The 19811-nt window shown below is 36.6% G+C and overlaps 1 protein-coding gene across 1 annotated transcript in view; it reads left to right on the top strand.

The window, feature by feature from the left end:
- The window catches only part of itga4 (integrin alpha 4), a 40829-nt gene that overhangs the window by 12029 nt on the left and 8989 nt on the right, over nt 1-19811 (top strand). Inside the window, exons 11-17 of the mRNA XM_065252225.2 lie at nt 2968-3062; nt 3403-3493; nt 6256-6301; nt 7059-7213; nt 11250-11404; nt 16530-16679; nt 16783-16859. Coding sequence (XP_065108297.1) covers nt 2968-3062; nt 3403-3493; nt 6256-6301; nt 7059-7213; nt 11250-11404; nt 16530-16679; nt 16783-16859 — 769 coding nt within the window. The remainder of the gene's footprint in view (nt 1-2967; nt 3063-3402; nt 3494-6255; nt 6302-7058; nt 7214-11249; nt 11405-16529; nt 16680-16782; nt 16860-19811) is intronic.

The following is a 19811-nucleotide window of genomic DNA, read 5'->3' as shown; positions in this document are numbered from 1 at the left end:
TTCATTTTAAAGGCTTATTTAAGCCTTTAAGTTCACGCCAATGTTCCTTTAAATACTCCTTCTAGAATAATCATGCAATTGACACCAAAAGTGGTCACCATGATGCAGAGACATTGTAGATGATAAATTGCGAAGGGATTTTTGATATCTCAAACGCTGTTTTCATGGCAACGCGTCAAAGTTTACTTTCATTTTAAAGGCATTTTTAAGCCTTTCAGTTGACGCCAATGTTCCTTTAAATACTCCTTCTAGAATAATCATGCAATTGACACCAAAAGTGGTCACCATGATGCAGAGACATTGTAGATGATAAATTGCGAAGGGATTTTTGATATCTCGAACGCTGTTCCCATGGCAACCTGTCAAACTTTACTTTCATTTTAAAGGCATATTTAAGCCTTACAGTTCCATGCGATGTTCTTTTAAATACTCCTTCTAGGATTTTCATGCGATTGACACAACAAGTGGTCAACATGATGCAGAGACATTGTAGATGATAAATTGCAAAGGGATTTTTGATATCTCGAACGCTGTTTTCATGGCAACGCGTCAAACTTTACTTTCATTTTTAAGGCATATTTAAGCCTTTCAGTTGACGCCGATGTTCTTTTAAATACTCCTTCTAGAATATTCATGCGATTGACACCAGAAGTGGTCAACATGATGCCGAGACATAGTAGATGATAAATTGCGAAGGGATTTTTGATATCTCAAACGCTGTTCCCATGGCAACGCGTCAAACTTTACTTTCATTTTAAAGGCTTATTTAAGACTTTAAGTTGACGCCGATGTTCTTTTAAATACTCCTTCTAGAATATTCATGAGATTGACACCAGAAGTGGTCAACATGATGCCGAGACATAGTAGATGATAAATTGCGAAGGGATTTTTGATATCTCGAACGCTGTTCCCATGGCAACGCGCCAAACTTTACATTTATTTCAGGCATATTTAGGACTCTTGGCGTGCTTAGATTAACCTAAAAGTCGGCACACACATCAGAGTTGTCGGCTGTTAAGTGTGCACAAACAGGTCAGACATAGGCGTGTCTCTTAAGTGGCTCACTAGTGCCCCCGTTTGTCTAAAATGTGGGGTTTCATTTACCTACAGTCCCCAAATGGCTCAGTAACAACAATAAATAGCCCACTGATATTTACCCACTTGATGCCCTTGCCCACCGTGCATCGTTTTCTCGGACGCACCGTGTAGCGGTAAAAAAACGTGCGAGGGCCCGCCATTGCTGCTTGCAGCTATATTTCTTTTTGCTATTCGATTTGCTTTTCATTTTAGCCTCTCTATTTAGCTTTTCCGTGACTCTTTGGGTCCTCATTTGAGATCTATAAATCTGCGCATGACGTAAATCAGAGCCAATCAGCGAGCTTGTTACATCCACCTGGCCATAGCTAATTTGCATTTCTCATTTGACCATTTGCAAGGACCCAAAGAGTCACGGAAAAGCTAAATAGAGAGGCTAAAACGAAAAGCAAATTGAATAGCGAAAAGAATAATAATACATTTTTATTGTCCAGGTAGTTATTAAATATTGAAGTTTTTTATTACATTTTGCATGACTATTGTGGTCCTCCATACTTAGCAACACATATTACTAACAATAAATACATTTATATTTACAGAAATTTACAAAATATCTTCATGGAACATGATCTTTGGAATATTAAAAAAATCGATAATTTTGACTTATCACTGGTTTTGTGGTCCAGGGTGACATATAATTTTTTTATATTTATGCAATATGAAACATCCCCCTGTTAAAACACTGTTTGTACACAAATATAAAAAATGCTTGGTCTTTTATTTTATTTTATTAGATAAGCACTTTACAGGGCTCAATGCAAATAATTTTTTGAAAAAGGTTTTCACTTGCCCTGCCAAAATTTTGACCATACTTTTTACTGGCCCGAACATCTCTCACGCTTGCCCTGGGCCACCGGGCAGTCCTTTATGTTGAGCCCTGAAAAAGTCAACTTGTTTTGTTGCATTTTTAAATGGTGCTTTCTCTTTCAGTTGGTTTGTTGCCCAAGCTAGGTTTGATGGTACACCACAAATGTTAACTTCCTCACAATTAGCAGCATAACACATACAAGCCTGTACTGTATTAAACCTATCAGCTTTTACCAACTGTGGTTTCATGGCCAGAAATGGTTTTTAATATGACTTCAAGCTTGGTTTCGGAGCAACGGGTGTGGTTTAGAAGCAGAACATAGTTCAAAGAAACAATAGCAAAGTGACTTTAAATTATCCGTATAAAGCCACTTGTGAAGAAGTGAAACACACCCACTCAACTAACACCTCAATGTCACTGACTAAAGCCGACACATCAGCATGATTTATTTTTAGACCAAAATGGTTATACAAGACATTTCAGTGATTGAAAACCACTCTTAATGGCATTGACCCTCTTCCAAAAACAAGTGACCTGCCTCAATGCCTACATAGACATCTGCCCACCACGACAGCATCTTAACTGGCAGCTGGGAACGCACGATACCTACTGCATATTCATGCATCATACATTGAAGACTCAATTTAGTTGATTTCAAATATATAATGCTTTTAAAAAAATAATTTAATTCAGAGCATAAAAAATATTAATTTTAGTACTGAATGAATTGTATAACCAAAATGGTTTATAACCAATCATTATATTTTTCTGTATCTCATTTGGTAGGTTTAAACCCAAGGGACATGCATCTGCCAAATGCATACATGTTAATTTCTCTTGATCCGTCCACCGTCATGGATTTTTTTTTTGCAGAACGTGTCACAGTGCATTATGGGATTGCTTCTTCAATAATGATGCGTGGCATGCTGCTTTAAAAATCTCTTGATAGGCATTTAAAACAACCTTTGTATTGAGGCAATGCCTTGAAAAATGTTTTTCCATAGACAGCTCACAAGGTTTTGGAACGACGTTCCAAGGATTAAGTGACGGTGTTTGTTTTTTAGATGTGGCCATCGGAGCCCCTCAGGAGGACGACTTGCGTGGTGCTATATATATCTACAATGGAAGGAGCAGCGGTATTGCACAGAGTTTTTCTCAAGTACGTCCTTCAGCTACTGTTTATTCCGGGAAGAATGAAACGATGTTTGGGGAGGTCAGACATGAACGGTGTTGACCTTCCTGTGCAAACGGCCTCATTGTTTTGTGCCTGTTTTGTTGTCTGCCTCTACAATGGAGTTTAGTGAGTAAAGCGTCTAGTCTAATTGCTGTAATTTCCTGAAATTTTTTGCTCCTCCTAATATAGTCCCAGGAAGTGATCAAGATTCAAAATCATGAAAGAGTGTATTTATTAAGTTCGGGAATAACTTATAATCATAACATGAAGTGTTTTTTACAGCCTATATGTTCTGAATGCCGTCTTTGTGCTCTCTTATGTGCAGAGAATAAGTGGCTCTTTGTTAGGAAACAATCTCAAGATGTTTGGCCAGTCTGTGTCTGGAGGAGTTGATATTGATGGCAACAATTACCCAGGTAACACCATTATTACATCAAGACTGCATTTGAATGCATGTTTATTTATAGATTTAATTTCTCGTTCCTGTAAATAACCGACTTCTATGTGTACAGAACAAGGTGAAGCATTATACTGACAATGACAACTGTTTTAAGCTACATTATGAAAGTGTCAAACATCTATTAAGCGAAAGTAACACATTTCTAAGGTTCATCCTGTGGATGTCAGCTGTGATGTACTTTAATATTTCTTAAAGATGATACAAACATACTGCTGGCAGTATGCAAATGTTCTGTATGCACTGAATAACTTGATTATAAATTGTACACTACACACGTGCATTGAATAACGTATTCCACAATGCAATGTGCTTTTTCCAACCCGATCTCACGAATTTCCGTGGGATAGTCACAGAATTTTTTGCTAATTTTTCCGTGGCATTCTTACGGATCTCCGCATTTTTCTTCACACTTTTCCTTGGTATTTTCTTGGATTGGTTACTCAACTGTTTTGTCCTATTTTCTTACCATTGTCGCTTTGGTTTAGGGTTAGATTAACATAAAATGACATCCTTACCCAACTCTAACCCCAACGCCAGGCGACAATTTTTTAAACTTTAGAAAATGTAAAAGAATCATTCAGACAAAATAGTATATACTAATACTTAAAGTGACATACTAACGCAAACACCAAATCTAACCCTAAATCGAAGTGACAATGGTTTGAAAATAGGACAAAACAGTTGAGTAACCAATCCGTGAGAATGCCATGGAAAAGAAAGTCCGTGGTAGGGCCACGGAAAAATGCGGAGATCCGTGAGAATGCCACGGAAAAAAGACCCAAGAAAATAAGTCTAGTTTTAGACCAAAAATATCAAATTTAAGTGATTTTGTGCATAAAACAAGCAAATAAATCTTGAAAAATTTTCTTAAACACTAAATTCAAGAAAAATTTGCTAACCCATTGGCAGATTTTTTTGCTTGTTTTTTGCACAACATTGCACAATTTGATATTTTGGTCTAAAAACTAGACTTATTTTCTTGGGTCGTTTTGCTCATCGAGATAAGCATCTTGATTTAAGAATTTTTTGATATTTTTACTGAAAACTAAGAATTTTTTTTCTTGAAAATATTTTTTTTCAGTGTAGGATGATTTTATGTAAAAACAGTAGATAACAACAAAAGTACTTTAGCTGGGTTTTCACAGACAGGGTTCACGTATATATTTTAAACCAGGGGTCTCCAGCCTTTTTTTATTAACAAGGGCTAACACAAGGGATAAAACAATCTGGAGGGCTACTTTTTTGAAATAGTCTACTCAAAAGTTTTTCTTTTAATCATTCATTTTATTTTATTATGTTTTATCAATGTTTAAAATGTTAACATACATAAAAGACATTTAAAAAATGTATTAAATAAATGGGCCAGTGACACAAACGGTTTGGCAAGATGAGAAATTCAAAAATCTTTTTAAAAAACTTTTAAAAGCATGCATTTCGTTTTAAAAGCATGCATCAGGTATAGTTCAATGAACGTAGTCCATTTATGTTGATTTTATGCGATAAGAAATTACATTTGCACCATTTTTATAAAACTTAAGACCTAATTGACAAGAAAATGTCAAATGGTGTAACCGCCAATTGCACCAAAGCATGAGAAATATAAAATATTTTATCCACCTTAATAGCATGTAAACATAATTATAAAAAAATCATTTTAAAATATAATTTATTCGTTATTTCTAAATATAAATTTTAATGCGTTTTTGTAATATTTGTCCGGACATATGCCAAAAACAGCTCTGTTTTCTAAATAATCTTTAACAAATTATAAAAATTTATGTAAAAATCATATTACACTAAACTAGATGATTATATTTTATTCCACATTTTTTATGAATATATTTCTATTTTCATTTCATTTAAAAAAATACAGACCGTTAACACCACATTGACCTTTTTGCAATTATCCCCCAAATATTCTTTCAAAATGAAATAAAAATTGAAATTTTAGGCTTGGTCTTCAAAAAAGAGAATGTATGCAAGTAATCAGCAAATTTATTTTGAAATTTAACCCTTTTACATTTGATTGAACCATTCAGACACAAAAAAATTAATGTCACGTCATTGACCCAAATATCAAAATTGAGGCTATTAACTCTTTCACCGCCAGCGTTTTTAAAAAAAAGTTGCCAGCAGCAGCGTTTTTCATGATTTTCACAAAAGTGTAATGCCTTCCAGAAAATGTTGTTCTTCAAATATATAAACATACAATATACTAAATGAAAGAACAGACCCTCTGCTTTCAAAAAAAAAAAAAACGTTTCATCCTACCTTCAGTGGTTCTTTTGTAATCAGCTTTTGAATATGGGTAGGTTTTTGCAAAAACACCACATTTTGAGCAAAAAGCAGAGATAATTAAATTTTTGTGACGGACTTTTCATAGAGATCCCATTCAGAGCGATCTTTAAAACAGACACGGACATGCAGCAGCTTGCCATAGGGCAATACTTCCGGGTTTAAAAAGTTGCGGAAAGGGCGCCACCTAGTGGATAATAGCGGTATTGCGGAAAGACGGAAAAACTCGTCATTGGCGAGAAGCGTTTTCTCTTGATTGACGAGATATCTCGTCAATGGCGGGGAAAGAGTTAATAGAATGTGTGTTGGCGGGCATCTCACAGAATCCATGCAGGCAACCATGTTAGAGACCACTGTTTTAAAAAATGTCAATGTGCAGGTAAAATAAAGGGTATTTTATGAAAGCATCACCTTTTCTTCCAGATGTTGCAGTGGGAGCTTTTCTCTCAGATTCAGCTGTGGTGTTCAGGTAAGAACAGCTAGAGATTAAAATACATTTTCACAACCTCATCTTGCTGCATCTAAAACTATGATTCCATGTGTATTCATCGTGCCGCCATTGTTGTGTACAATGCGTGGAATGGTGCGCTGTGATTGGTTGAGCGGATTTTATGCATTGCATTCATATTGCATATTGCGAGGACTGGCGTTTATTGCGTTTTGGGAAAAAGGGAGAAAATATGACAGAATAGCACGCCGGATATCAGATTTTGCGTAAAATTAAGAATTTACGGGTTCGAATCCACTGTGTCACACCATTGTGTCCTTGAGCAAGACACTTAACCACATGTTGCTCCAGAGGTGTGCGACCTCTGACATATATAGCAATTGTAAGTCGCTTTGGATAAGAGCGTCAGCTAAATGCATAAGTATTAGTATATGGAACCAGAAAAATAATTCAGAAACATCTCCGCTCTGTCCCGCTGATTATGAATCATGGATCCTCCAAAGGCTAGAGCGTCTTATTTCAGTTCTCTTCGTGGACTTTGGAGACTGCTGACCTTCTGAGTTTGCTTCCTTAGAAGGTCGCAGCCTGGGATACAGCTATAGATTAAAGTCCGGAAAAATGTTGGAATTATCTGTCATTACTCCCAACATACAAAACCACCTGTAGAGAAAACAAGCCTTTGCTTGATTGAACTTCTGAATCAAATATTTATAGTTACTGATCTATTGCACTTATACTATTTATACTGTGTGTTAATTTGTTTCTCTGGTTGTTTCAGGACACGTCCAGTGGTGAAGGTGGATGCCGTGATGTTACTGCCTGAAAGTGTAAACCGTTCTGTAGCTCAATGCTTTGAAAGCAGCCTGCCTGCTGTTTGTGTCAATATCATGGTGTGCTTTCGAGTTGGAGGAAAACAAATTCCTGGAAATATAGGTAAGGCAGTTTGATATACAGTAGTCTTAATATGAAACTCATGATGTTAAAAGTTCCTCTCTAACCATGTGGATAAGATTTATGCAATAGATCCAAAGATTGATGCAACATCTATTGCTGCAATGTGACTATTTTGGTTTGGGTATTTCAAACCCGACACACATGCTCTTTGAGTTGAGTACACAGTGTTCAAGGATGAAAATTTTTTGGTCTTTGTTTACGAATGGCTGTTTGCGGGGTCACCTTATCAGCATGTGCTGAAGGCAGGGGCAGTCGCTGTGTTTCAGGCTTTTTTCCATGCTTTTTATCTCTGCCCCGCAAACCCTTTATGTTGTGTCCGTTAGAAAGCTCAGGGTGTGCGTCAAGGCTGCCCTTACTGATAGGCGGACATTCATCGATCACATTGTAAACAACAGAGCCCTGCTTGATGGCGAGTACCAGTGATTGTGAAACTGATAGGATTGGATGGGTAGATGTATGTACTGTGTGAAAGTGAAAATGTGTCATCCAGACATTTTGCTATACATTATCTGCTGCAGTGGATGTATAGCTGTTGACACATAAAACATGGAGTATTATAATACAGAGTGCCACGTGTCTGAAACAAATGTTTGTTTTGGCACAACACCAAGTGGAGTTTAGATATTTACAGTTGTTGGTAAACCAAGTAAGTTCGATAAATTGTGCACGTACATTGGGTGGATGACAGTGGCTTTGATATAATTATTCAGTTAGAATTATAGTGCTGAATTGTCCCAAATTGGACAGTCTTTTGTTAATAAGATAATGTACCTACAATTTTTTTTACAAAATTCCAAAATAGGTATTTTCTAAGGCTGCACAATATTGAAGGGAAATGCGATATGTGCTTGCAATGTTGTATAGCAGGGGTCCTCATCTACTCTTCTTCAAGGGCCATATTTTAAAAATGTAAATATGATGAGGGCCAAACTTTTATAAATCTTTATAAATAATAACTTTTATGTGTTATTATTATTAATAAATATGTTATAGCTTATGTTGTTTCTGTTACTTTTTATTATATATTAAAGAACATGCATTTTCATTTAATTGCTAAACTTATATTTTCTTTTTTTTATATTTTTAAAACAATTGCAGTTTAACATTGCAAGTGCCAAATGTTAATAATTCAACTATGAACATTGCACAATTTTTTTTTGTTTATAACTGTTTAACTTTCATAAGTTCTGGTCGGCGTGTCACATGCAGTGTAGTTGCACGAGTTTTTTTTTTTAAGGCATCCATAGCTCAAATTGGATCTGAAAATAACTCACTCGCATATGATTGGCACCCGGTTTATCGGCCGTCATTTGTCATGTAAAGTGGAAAGGTTGCTTTAAAGTAACCACACTGATTTTAAATCAGACAAAGATGACCGGCTGGCCTGATAAAGATGATTGGAGAGCCGCATATGGCCCGCCAGTTGCCTTGCCCGTTGTACTGTATACAATATTCGATGAATAATGCCTTGAGTTTGTAAAATTAATTTGAACAGAAATAAAACAACATACATGTTTCACTTTTTTTCTAGGGAAAATCATCACACTTTCTGTCTTACCAGTCTCTCTGCTATCATTGACCAAAAATATTAACTATACATAATATTTTGGAGACTTTCAAAAGATTAATCACGGTTAATCACTAGGGCTGCATAACGATTAATCGCGACTAATCGTTTGCAAAATAAAAGTTTTTGTTTACATCATATATGTGTGTGTACTGTGTATAATAATTATGTATATATAAATACTAGGGCCGGGACTCGATTAAAAAAATTAATCTAATTAATTAGAGGCTTTGTAATTAATTAATCTAAATTAATCGCATTTTAATCTCATATAAATATTTGACCTGAGAACATTAAGAAGTAATTTTTACATGGATTTTTATGAATAATGACTGAATACATAAGCTTAACAAAATATTGTTTATTTTTGTTCAACCATGTCGTTGTACCCGGAGTCGGGCTAATGTCCACCCTAGCTGCTGTATGTTTTGCATTGAGATTATACTTGAGGCTCGATGTGCTGCGGTGATATGTGAATTCCTTGTTCCATATCTTACACACAACCATGCTCTTATCGACGCTTACCAGTGATGCGCGGGTCAATGTATAAACAACCCGCCCGCAACTCGGACCGCAACGAAAAATATATATATATTATACCCGACCCGCTTCCTGGCCCGCATTTCTTAAAGTAGTTTGTTTAATATTGCAGGGTTCGGGACTTCTCAGGTTTTGACTGTCTGTGTTCTGGTACCTATGTGCGCGGATGCCCCACCTCGCGTATAAAAACAACAAAACATAATATACTATATATAAAATATATAAAAATGTGCATAATATATTTTTTAAGTTGCACATCGTTTATAGGTTTCTTAAGTGGGATTCGGATGTGAAAAGCGCTGCATAATGTACGCGCCTTTAGTGTTACCATTGAAACTTAACTAAATTAAAAAAAAATAAGAGGTGATATATAGCTTTAGCCTACATAAATGCTTATTGCTTTAATGTTGCGAGTTCCTCTTCAGCTTTTCTTGCTGTTATGTTTATAATAGTTCATTGTTCAGAGTTCATATTGATGATCTTATAGTCAATTTAAAAATGTTCTTACAAACTGACTCTATTCGTTTAACTTTTTTCCTTTACCTGCCGTCGCTGTTCTCTGTGCGTGTCCTCCGTCAAAGTAGCCTATTAAAATTAATATGAAGTTGATTTTTAAAAGTCTTAAGCACACCGCAAATCAAACGTGCTGCTACAGTATGCTCTAAATGCGCGTGTAAATTTAACTTCTGGGCACTGCCAGGCTGATTTTTTGAAAAGTAAGTGATATAGGCTACTCACTGCATGTTTTGGCATTCGGTAGCATATGCATCAATGAGATGCACGGTGTTGCTTTTAATGTTCTTTTTAATTTATATTCACAAAACCTAACAACAAAACATTGTTTATAATTACGAAACAAATTATTTGAAACGAAATTCGTTTTAAAGTAGCAAACAAAACTTAAATTAAACTCGTAATAAACTAATTAAATTGAAACAAAACAACATTACAACAATATTTAAACCCAACAATACTCAAACATTAACATATAACAGACATTAGGATACATGTTAAAATAATCTGTAGTTTGTTGGTAGATGTTTATTGGGCAAAACCTCCGTTGCAAACCTCCATTTACCAGAATAAATCATTTTTACTTTGAAATTGATGCGTTGTCACGTTAAAATCAGCTGTTCGTTTAGGTTCCGTCTACTTTTATTTACACTGCATCACAACCCCGGAGTTCTCGAACTAAAACAGGGTCTGCAGCATTTACGAATGACTCTATTAATAAGTGCGATTAAAATGCGTTAAAATGTTTAACGCGTTATTTTTTGTGTAATTAATTAATCTTAATTAACGCGTTAAAGTCCCGGCCCTAATAAATACTCACACATTCATGTATAATTTTAAGAAAAAATATAAAATATATATATATTTATATAAAAGTATTTACTCAAAATAATTCTTAAATATCTACATGTGTGTGTATTTATTTTTACATAATTGTTATACAAGGTACACACACACACACATATATGATCGAAACAAAAACTTATTTTGCAAACGATTAGTCGCGATTAATCGTTATGCAGCCCTATTAATTACATATAAAATAAAAGTTTGTGTTTGCATAATATACTGTGTGTGTATAGATTATATAAATACACACATACATACATTTTATGTTGGTATATTTTTATTTATAAAATAAAAAATATCAATATAATAATTACACACAGTGCGCAAACAAATTATGCAAAAGCTTTTATTTTGTATGCAATTAATCTTTTGACAGCCCTAATACAACCATATGAGATGACAGTCCCATATGTTTAAGTAAAGGACAGTGCTGTATTTGTTTTGCATGCTTTTCAAATAATTTGCAACATATTTAACCATGTCCATGGTTAACCAAACACTTAAGTTTGGTTCTAAACATCATTTGTTTCCTGTTTTCTGTTTTAGAGATCAAGTACAACCTAACCGCAGATGTTCACCACAAAGAGACCTTACCCTCTCGATTTTATTTCAGTGGAAACAAGACATCAAATGTTATGACGGGCAGAGTCAAGGTCAAGCACGAAAAGCACACCTGTACCACCCATCAGGCCTTCATGAAGGTGCGAATTTTTTTTTATTCTTGTGGTGTTTGGAACAGTGGCGGCTCGTGACTGCTCATCCGAGGGGCGCAAATTCAAAATAAGTGTTCGGGGTGTCATGTGTGTTGCTCGTGTTTTCAAAATATGTGTTTGTTGCATCATGTGAACCATGTACATCACGTTTTTTGTCAAAATAAGTGCCTGCTGCACACGCGTCAAAACCGTTTATGATAAAAAAGGGACGCTAACGTTCACAAAATACACGCAAGACACTCCCTTGACAGTAAACTCTGGGTCTTTTTTATTATAAACCCTTTAGACGCGTCTGCAGCAGGCACTTATTTCGACAAAACACGTTATGCACATAGGTTCACTCGATGCACCGAACACATATTTTGAAATTACAAACCACACACGATGAAAACATGAAAAAATGACGTGACTATAGGTACGTAATTTCGTATGACTGGGCTGAAAATCCACAAAGAAAGGCCTCCCTACATAGCCGAGGCTTAAACCGGGGACTTTCTTGCTGTGATGCAACAGTGCTACTCACTGAGCCACTGTGCCGGCCATAAAATATTGATATAAAGTATTAAAATACAGTACAGAAATGACTTTGAAGCATGCAGAGATCAGTCCCACTGTGTCTTTGATCTCCCTACAGTATGTTTTGTATTGTGGCTTCAGCTCACCGTTTGAAAGCGCTGACTCAGTCCGAACCCCATGAACTTCAGAGCTGTTTCTCACCCACGTCACTCTGGTCTCCACGCTCGAGTTAATCGGGTTTCTGGAAGGCCCAGGTGGTGTAAGCTTCCTCCAGGTTTACGACGTGACTCCACACAGGAGGGCCGGATGATAAAGAGGTTGTATGTTGGACTCGGTCGCAGGTTGTCACTGCTGGCAACCGATGGGAAGAGTGAGCGAGACAGGGCAGCACGGGTGGGGGAAGCCAGAAGACTGGAGGTAGACAGTTGATAAAGTGAGGACGGATAGCTCTGTGAGTTTGAGCGAATGCTCCAGGTGTTTGGTTGAGCCCCACCGGACTCCTATTCGGATATCTCTCCTAGTAATCTGAACCAGCTCATGTTTTACACAGTAATTAATGGAGGCCCGTGTATGGCCGTGCTGTTATTAATGGCCGCTCATGGAGACGATGGTCATAAACAAGTGTGATTATCTGTCAGAGTCGATCCCAGACAGAAGCCGCTACATTTGAGGTATTTTTAGAGCATAATTAATGTATGATAAGAGGTAATGAATGGAACATGAAACAGATGTGGCGGACATCTTGTGGCGCATTTTAGGACGCTGACGGAACAGCTTGGTCGCCCTTATTGTCGGACAGCAGCCTTTGTAAGCAATGTGCCTTGGGTTACCCACAATGCATCTGTTTTAAAGACCCCATGAAATGTTTTGAGGAGTTTTCTTTCATGTGTTGATGTATCAAAGGTCTTGGTTTAGCTTAACTGGATCATTTTAAGATGGGTGGCTTAAAGGGATAGTTCAACCAAAAATTACAGTTACCCCATGATTCAATCACTCTCAAGCCATTCTTGATGTATATGATTATCTTTTTCTAGATGAACACAATCTGAGTTAAATTAGTAAATGTCATGGCTGTTCCAAGCTTAATAATGGTAGTAAATGGTGCCTATTATGTAGAATTTAGCGTACGAAATATGTACTTAGTTGAGATGAGAGAGACGAAATGCTACGTCTTATGTCATACACTGTGGAAACGCAATCCTGTAATTATGCATCAGTCATTACCGGAAGCTAGTTATTTTAGTTTGTAAAGTTTTAAATATATTATTATTCTTACAAAATCACATCGATTGCCCTCAGAAGGCCTTTACTAACCCACCAGAGCCGAGTGGATTACTTCTGTGAAGAATGGATGGACTTTTTTAGGGTTTAAATCAGAAGCACCATTTACTACCATTATAAAGCTTTGAACAGCCAGGAGATCTTCTGATATAACTCCGATTTAAATATTTATATTGTTCTTAAAAATCACATTGATTGCCCTCAGAAGGCTTTTATAAACCCACCGGAGAAGTTTGGAATACTTCTGTGTAGGATGGATAGACTTTTTTGGGCTGCAAATCAGAAGCATCATTTACTACCAATATAAAGCTTTGAACAGCCAGGAGATAACTCAGATTTTAATATTGATATTATTCTTACAAAATTGCATCGATTGACCTCAGAAGGCCTTTATAAACCCAACGGAGCCGAATGGATTACTTCTGTGAAGGATGGATAGACTTTTTTGGGCTTCAATTCCGAAGCACCATTTACTACCATTATAAAGCTTTGAACAGCCAGGAGATCTTCTAATATAACTCCGATTTAAATATTGATATTATTCTTACATAATCACATCGATTGCCCTCAGAAGGCCTTTACTAACCCACTGGAGCCGAGTGGATTACTTCTGTGAAGGATGGCTGGACTTTTTTGGGTTTCAAATCAGAAGCACTATTTACCACCATTATAAAGCTTTGAACAGCTAGGAGATCTTCTGATATAACTCCGATATAAATATTGATATTATCCTTACAAAATCACATCGATTGCCCTCAGAAGGCCTTAACAAACCCACCAGAGCCGAGTTGGATTACTTCCGTTAACGATGGAGAGACTTTTTTGGGCTTCAAATCAGAAGCACTGTTTGCAACCTTTGAACAGCCATGAGATCTTCTGATATAACTCTGATTTAAATATTGATATTATTCGTCAAAATCGCATTGATTGCCTTCAGAAGGCCTTAACTAACCCACCGGAGCCGAGTTGGATTACTTCCGTGAACAATGGGTAGACATTTTTGGGCTTCAAATCATAAGCACCATTTACTACCATTATAAAGCTTTGAACAGCTAGGAGATCTTCTGAAATAACTCCAATATAAATATTGATATTATTCGTACAAAAGCGCATCGATTGCCCTCAGAAGGCCTTAACTAACCCACTGTAGCCGAGTTGGATTACTTCCGTGAAAGATGGAGAGACTTTTTTGGGCTTCAAATCAGAAGCACCATTTACTACCTTTGAACAGCCAGGAGATCTTCTGATATAACTCAGATTTAAATATTGATATTTTTCTTACAAAATCACATTGATTGCCCTCAGAAGGCTTTTTCTAACCCACCGGAGCCAAGTGGATTTATTTTGTGAAAGATGGATAGACTTTTTTGGACTTCAAATCAGAATCACCATTTACCACCATTATAAAGCTTTAAACAGCTAGGAGATCTTCTAAAATAACTCCAATATAAATATTGATATTGTTCTTACAAAATCGCATCGATTGCCCTCAGAAGGCCTTAACAAACCCACCAGAGCCGAGTTGGATTACTTCCGTGAACGATGGAGAGATTTTTTTGGGCTTCAAATCAGAAGCACCATTTGCAACCTTTGAACAGCCAGGAGATCTTCTGATATAACTTCAATATAAAAATTGATATTATTCTTACAAAATCACATCGATTGCCATCAGAAGGCCTTAACTAACCCAACGAGGCTGAGTTGGATAACTTCTGTGAACGATGGATAGACTTTTTTGGGCTTCAAATCATAAGCTACATTTACTACCAGTATAAAGCTTTGAACAGCTAGGAGATCTTCTGATATAACTCCAATATAAAAATTTATATTATTCTTTCAAAATCACATCGATTGCCTTCAGAAGGCCTTAACTAACCCACCGAAGCCGAGTTGGATTACTTCTGTCAACGATGGATAGACTTTTTTGGGCTTCAAATCATAAGCACCATTTACTACCATTATAAAGCTTTGAACAGCTAGGAGATCTTCTGATATAACTCCAATATAAAAATGTATATTATTCTTACAAAATCACATTGTTTGCCTTCAGAAGGCCTTAACTAACCCACCGGAGCCAAGTGGATTACTTCTGTGAAGGATGGATGGACTTTTTTGGGCTTCAAATCAGAAGCACCATTTACTACCATTATAAAGCTTGAAACAGCCAGGAGATTTTCTAATATAACTCTGATTGTGTTTGTCTGAAAAAAAGATAATCATTTACCTCATGATTGACTCATCCTTAAGCCATCCTCGATGTATTTTTCATTTTTGGCTGAACTATCCCTTTAAGCTTTGTTTACTTATCATGTTCGCTTGAATTCTAGGGCTGCACGATATTGAAGAAAATGTGGTATGTGATAACTTGCTAAATTACGCAATATTCAAAATCTGCATCGGAAAATGCTTTGAGTTTGTAAAATCCTTTTAGTCTATTATATAAATATATTTGCTATCTGCATCGACCGAAAACTTTGAAAATACATACATTGTGATCTTAATACTACAGTTGTTTAAATTCAAATATCACATTTACAGTGATACTCAGTACTTTCGTTTAAACACCTTTGGCAGGAATGGCTATGATGCAACAAGCTTTAAACTGTAACTTTAAAGTAATGAAAACATTATGTTATGCGATACACATGCTTGCACTATTTCGGTATAGTGTGCCGCCCTACTGAATTTCGAAAAGGAAGACTATTTTCACACGGATTATAACTTAAAGGTGTGAAAGTACACCCTGAAAAATAAAACATACAGCGTACTTTAGATATTTTCTCACATATATCAAGCAGCCGACTTGACGCTAAATGACTTGCAGAGAAATCACGGAATTCACAAGTTCCTCCCACTAGCAAATTTATTAAAATATCATCTATATGTGTGCGCTCAGCCCACATCCTGGGCAAAGGACAAAAGTTCACAGCGTTGACTTTGGTAGCGTTTGCTACAGAAATGAGTGTCTCTCTGAGGTGGTGGTGTGGCTGGAGTCCAGCTCATTTACACTGCCTTCCAAAACCCGGTCACACATCCCCCCTGCAGCTAAACTCAGACCCAAGAGAGTCGGCAGCACATCTCTCCACCGCTGAGCCCCCAATTATACACGACCATCACAGCTGACATAGCAAACCCTACCTGACTTCATTATCTGGACAGAGACAAGGAAAAATTACAGTGAGCAAGTGATAATGGTCTAAATGAGTTTGCTATCTCTGATCAAACTCCTATCCTTAAGTTTATTATGTAACTTATTTCTTTGTGCTACAGACATGAAAGATATCTCTAATCACAAATGTATTTTTCTGATACGCAGAAAGATGTCCGCGATATCTTCACGCCCATTCATTTCGAGGTTAAGTATGACCTTGGAGGGCACAGTGTGGTACAGCAGGACCCAATGGGCTTACCGGCTCTCAAACCCATTCTACAACAGAAGGAAAAGTCAAGTGTGGTGAAAAACCAGGTCAGTTTTTCTTCCCAATCTTTGCCTTAAAATTCCAATTTCATATGGATATGGAAGTGATGTTGTGCTTTGGCAAAAAAAATCTTTCTGCATCTTTCTGCAGACCGTGTTTGCCAGATATTGTGCCTGGGAAAATTGCTCAGCCAACCTGCAGGTTTCCGCTCATTTGGTTTTACCGCAGTAAGTTGTTTATTACCACATTACCCACAAGCAGGGACTGGGTCAATTTGTCAAACATGCTGGGGTCGAATTTCAGCCCAGTTTTAAATGGGACATCATTTGTGTGTTAACTATGCTTACATTGATTTGTAGTGAAATGATGCTTGCAAAAATAATAATTGGGTATTTCTCAGATTAAGGGCCAAATTGGGTTGCTGCGATTTTGAAAATTAAAATTCAAAATTTGACTAATTGGTAACCATCAAATTATCAGTCCTTAAGTCGACGTTATGAGCTTGGTTGAGACCATAATATAAGTAAGGAATAATTGACAACGGGCCATTGAATTATAAGAAAATAATGCATCACGTGTGCATTATTTTCAAATAATTCAAAGGACCGGAGTCAATTATTCCTCTTATACCACGGTTACCACAAACATTGCTCTGGTGCCTATTTTTAAGACATTTGACAAGTTAGGTGTGCGTAGGGTGACCATACGTGCCATTCTTCCCGGACGCATCCCGTCCAGGATTTCGGTGCGTCTTCCGGAAGTCGTATTTGTTGACCGCATACGCCATTCAGTTAAAAACATAAGATATGCAATCGTAGTTTCATTCTTACCTTAAAATGTAACGGTTGCTTTTCTGTAATAATAATAATAATAATCCTCTATGACGGATGCGGTCGACAAATACGACTTCCGGAAGACGAACACATCCCGTCCAGGAGTAATGGCACGTATGGTCACCCTAGGTGTGCGGTTATCAGAAATTAATGCATACCCACGGAACATTTCTCAGCCAATCAGAATACAGCATTCAACAAACCCGTGGAATAAGGGAATTTATGGTATTTTTGCCATTTTCTTAACTATGTCAAGTAAATGTGTCTTTACCATCACATCATCGAATATGTAAAAAATAAAACTTAAATGATAAATTAGTGCTTGTAAAACATTTTGTGGTTTCACATGAAATCTAATTTATCTTGAATTTAAAAAGATTTTTACTTGCAAGATCTACCCTGGCTTGGAATATAAGCTTATTTAAGTGAATGCCATATATCAAAACTTTTTAATAGTGATCATTTAGACTCTCCAACAATGTCAGAAATGTATAATTGTAGAATGCTTTTGTAATTCATTCATAATTTATTGGCAAAAATATGTATGTTGCTGGTAATGACTGTGCTGGTAATGACATTTTTGTCAAAAAAAAAACTAGCCCTACCTAAGATGATGACTAAGCAAGTGTAGCTAGCTTTCTACATGTAATGTACACCATTTTAACTATTAAAGTAATAAAATATTTCAAAAAATTTAAAATACAGAAATGCAACACATATGGTAATGACGCATAATAAGTGTACATGCCCAACACAAAGAATAAAGAGTAGATTTACTTACTTTTCTGGACATCAAGGCATCAGTCTTGCAGCTTTAAATCCATGTGCTCCACTATGTCATTAGGTAACCATGGCTAGCAAATAAACTTTTGATGAAAAACAGTGGGAAAGTCCCTTTATGCAGAGCGTGTTGGTAATGACAGCTAAACCATGGGACAGGTAGAAATTACGCAAAATAAAGTCCAAAATGCATATATATGCTTAATCTGTGCATGTAGTTTATTAGTTCAAGTAACATTTAATTCATATACATATATTTTTAATTAATATGTGATAAATAATGTTTGAAATATGGCACGACATGTGAAAACTCTGGTGAAGGACAACACCAAAACACTGATATTGTACCACAAAACACCAATAAAATGTGATATAATTATTAGTAAGAGCAGCCATAAAAAAGTCTTGTTTTTGTTTGTACTAATTGGTGCTCAAATGTATTAGATTTGATTAGTTTTTAATACAATTACACCCTGGGGACATAAATAGGCCCGAATTCTGGAAAATACCCAGCCTCAGTATTGTTGTTCATTTAGTGGTGATGTCACAGAAACCTTGAATTTATTTAGTCTGCAGTGATTTAACTTATTGTCCATTTGTGTACTATTAATTGGCAATTAAGGGGGCTTTCACACTGGCAGTTTAGTTAAAAACAGGGCACATTTTGCATGAAAAACTTGTAGTCGGGAGCGCACCGGCGTACCGAAAACCAAAACCACCTATGAAGGAGATGATCTGAGCTTGTTTGCATTTGAAGTGTGGTGCGGTTTGCCTGTATATGAAATCATCTCGCAATCGGGTGTGCATTCGCTCAGGAAGGAAAGTAACCTGTGCATGTGTTTTAGCCAATGACGTCGATCATTCGTTTCCACAATGCATGATTACCATGACAACTGATGAATTCTGCATTCCAAAACACATATGCACAGTTGTCTTTCTCTCTGCTGTGCATTATGTGCACCGAAATATGGATAAAATATATACATATATATGCTGAGTCGCATTGTGTTTTACATCCTCTTGTATGTGTGCATTGGTAAAGGTGTGAGATGAATGCATGTGCACCGGGGGTTTGAAAAGTAAGTGTGAAACCAATGAACCTTAGCACTTGGGCTTGGACCACAGCAAACACGCCCTAAAATAAGTGTGAATGATTATAACCCTTGTGCATGTATTTGTAAGTGCAACATTAAGAAATATAGATCTTGGTCAGCGTTTAGGCTGTCGGTGATATCTGAGGCTAACTGAAGCGCTTTCCAGATTATGAATATCTCCATTTTACCATTGTACACAGTAGCCAAAGCTTGATATCGAGGCTTTTTATGCATCACATTTTTTTGGACTCTCCCAGCTGATGCAAAAGTGTCCGTGTGTGTACACATTAGCATTTTGAATCGTGTTTGGAGCCGTATGCAAACTAATTTATAAACCCCTCTCACCCATTGGTGATAATACAGGATCTGATTATTCATAAGGAGGGGTGTGTGTGTCTTGTCACTCTCAGATGCACACCTGGTGCCTTTTAGATGAGAAACATCAGGTGCACATGGCATGCAAATTTACAAA

The sequence above is a fragment of the Paramisgurnus dabryanus genome, chromosome 15 (genome assembly GCF_030506205.2).
Source record: "Paramisgurnus dabryanus chromosome 15, PD_genome_1.1, whole genome shotgun sequence".
Taxonomy (NCBI): Eukaryota; Metazoa; Chordata; class Actinopteri; order Cypriniformes; family Cobitidae; genus Paramisgurnus; species Paramisgurnus dabryanus.
The sequence above is the reverse complement of the archived record's forward strand: the minus strand, read 5'-3'. Positions and strand labels throughout refer to the sequence as shown.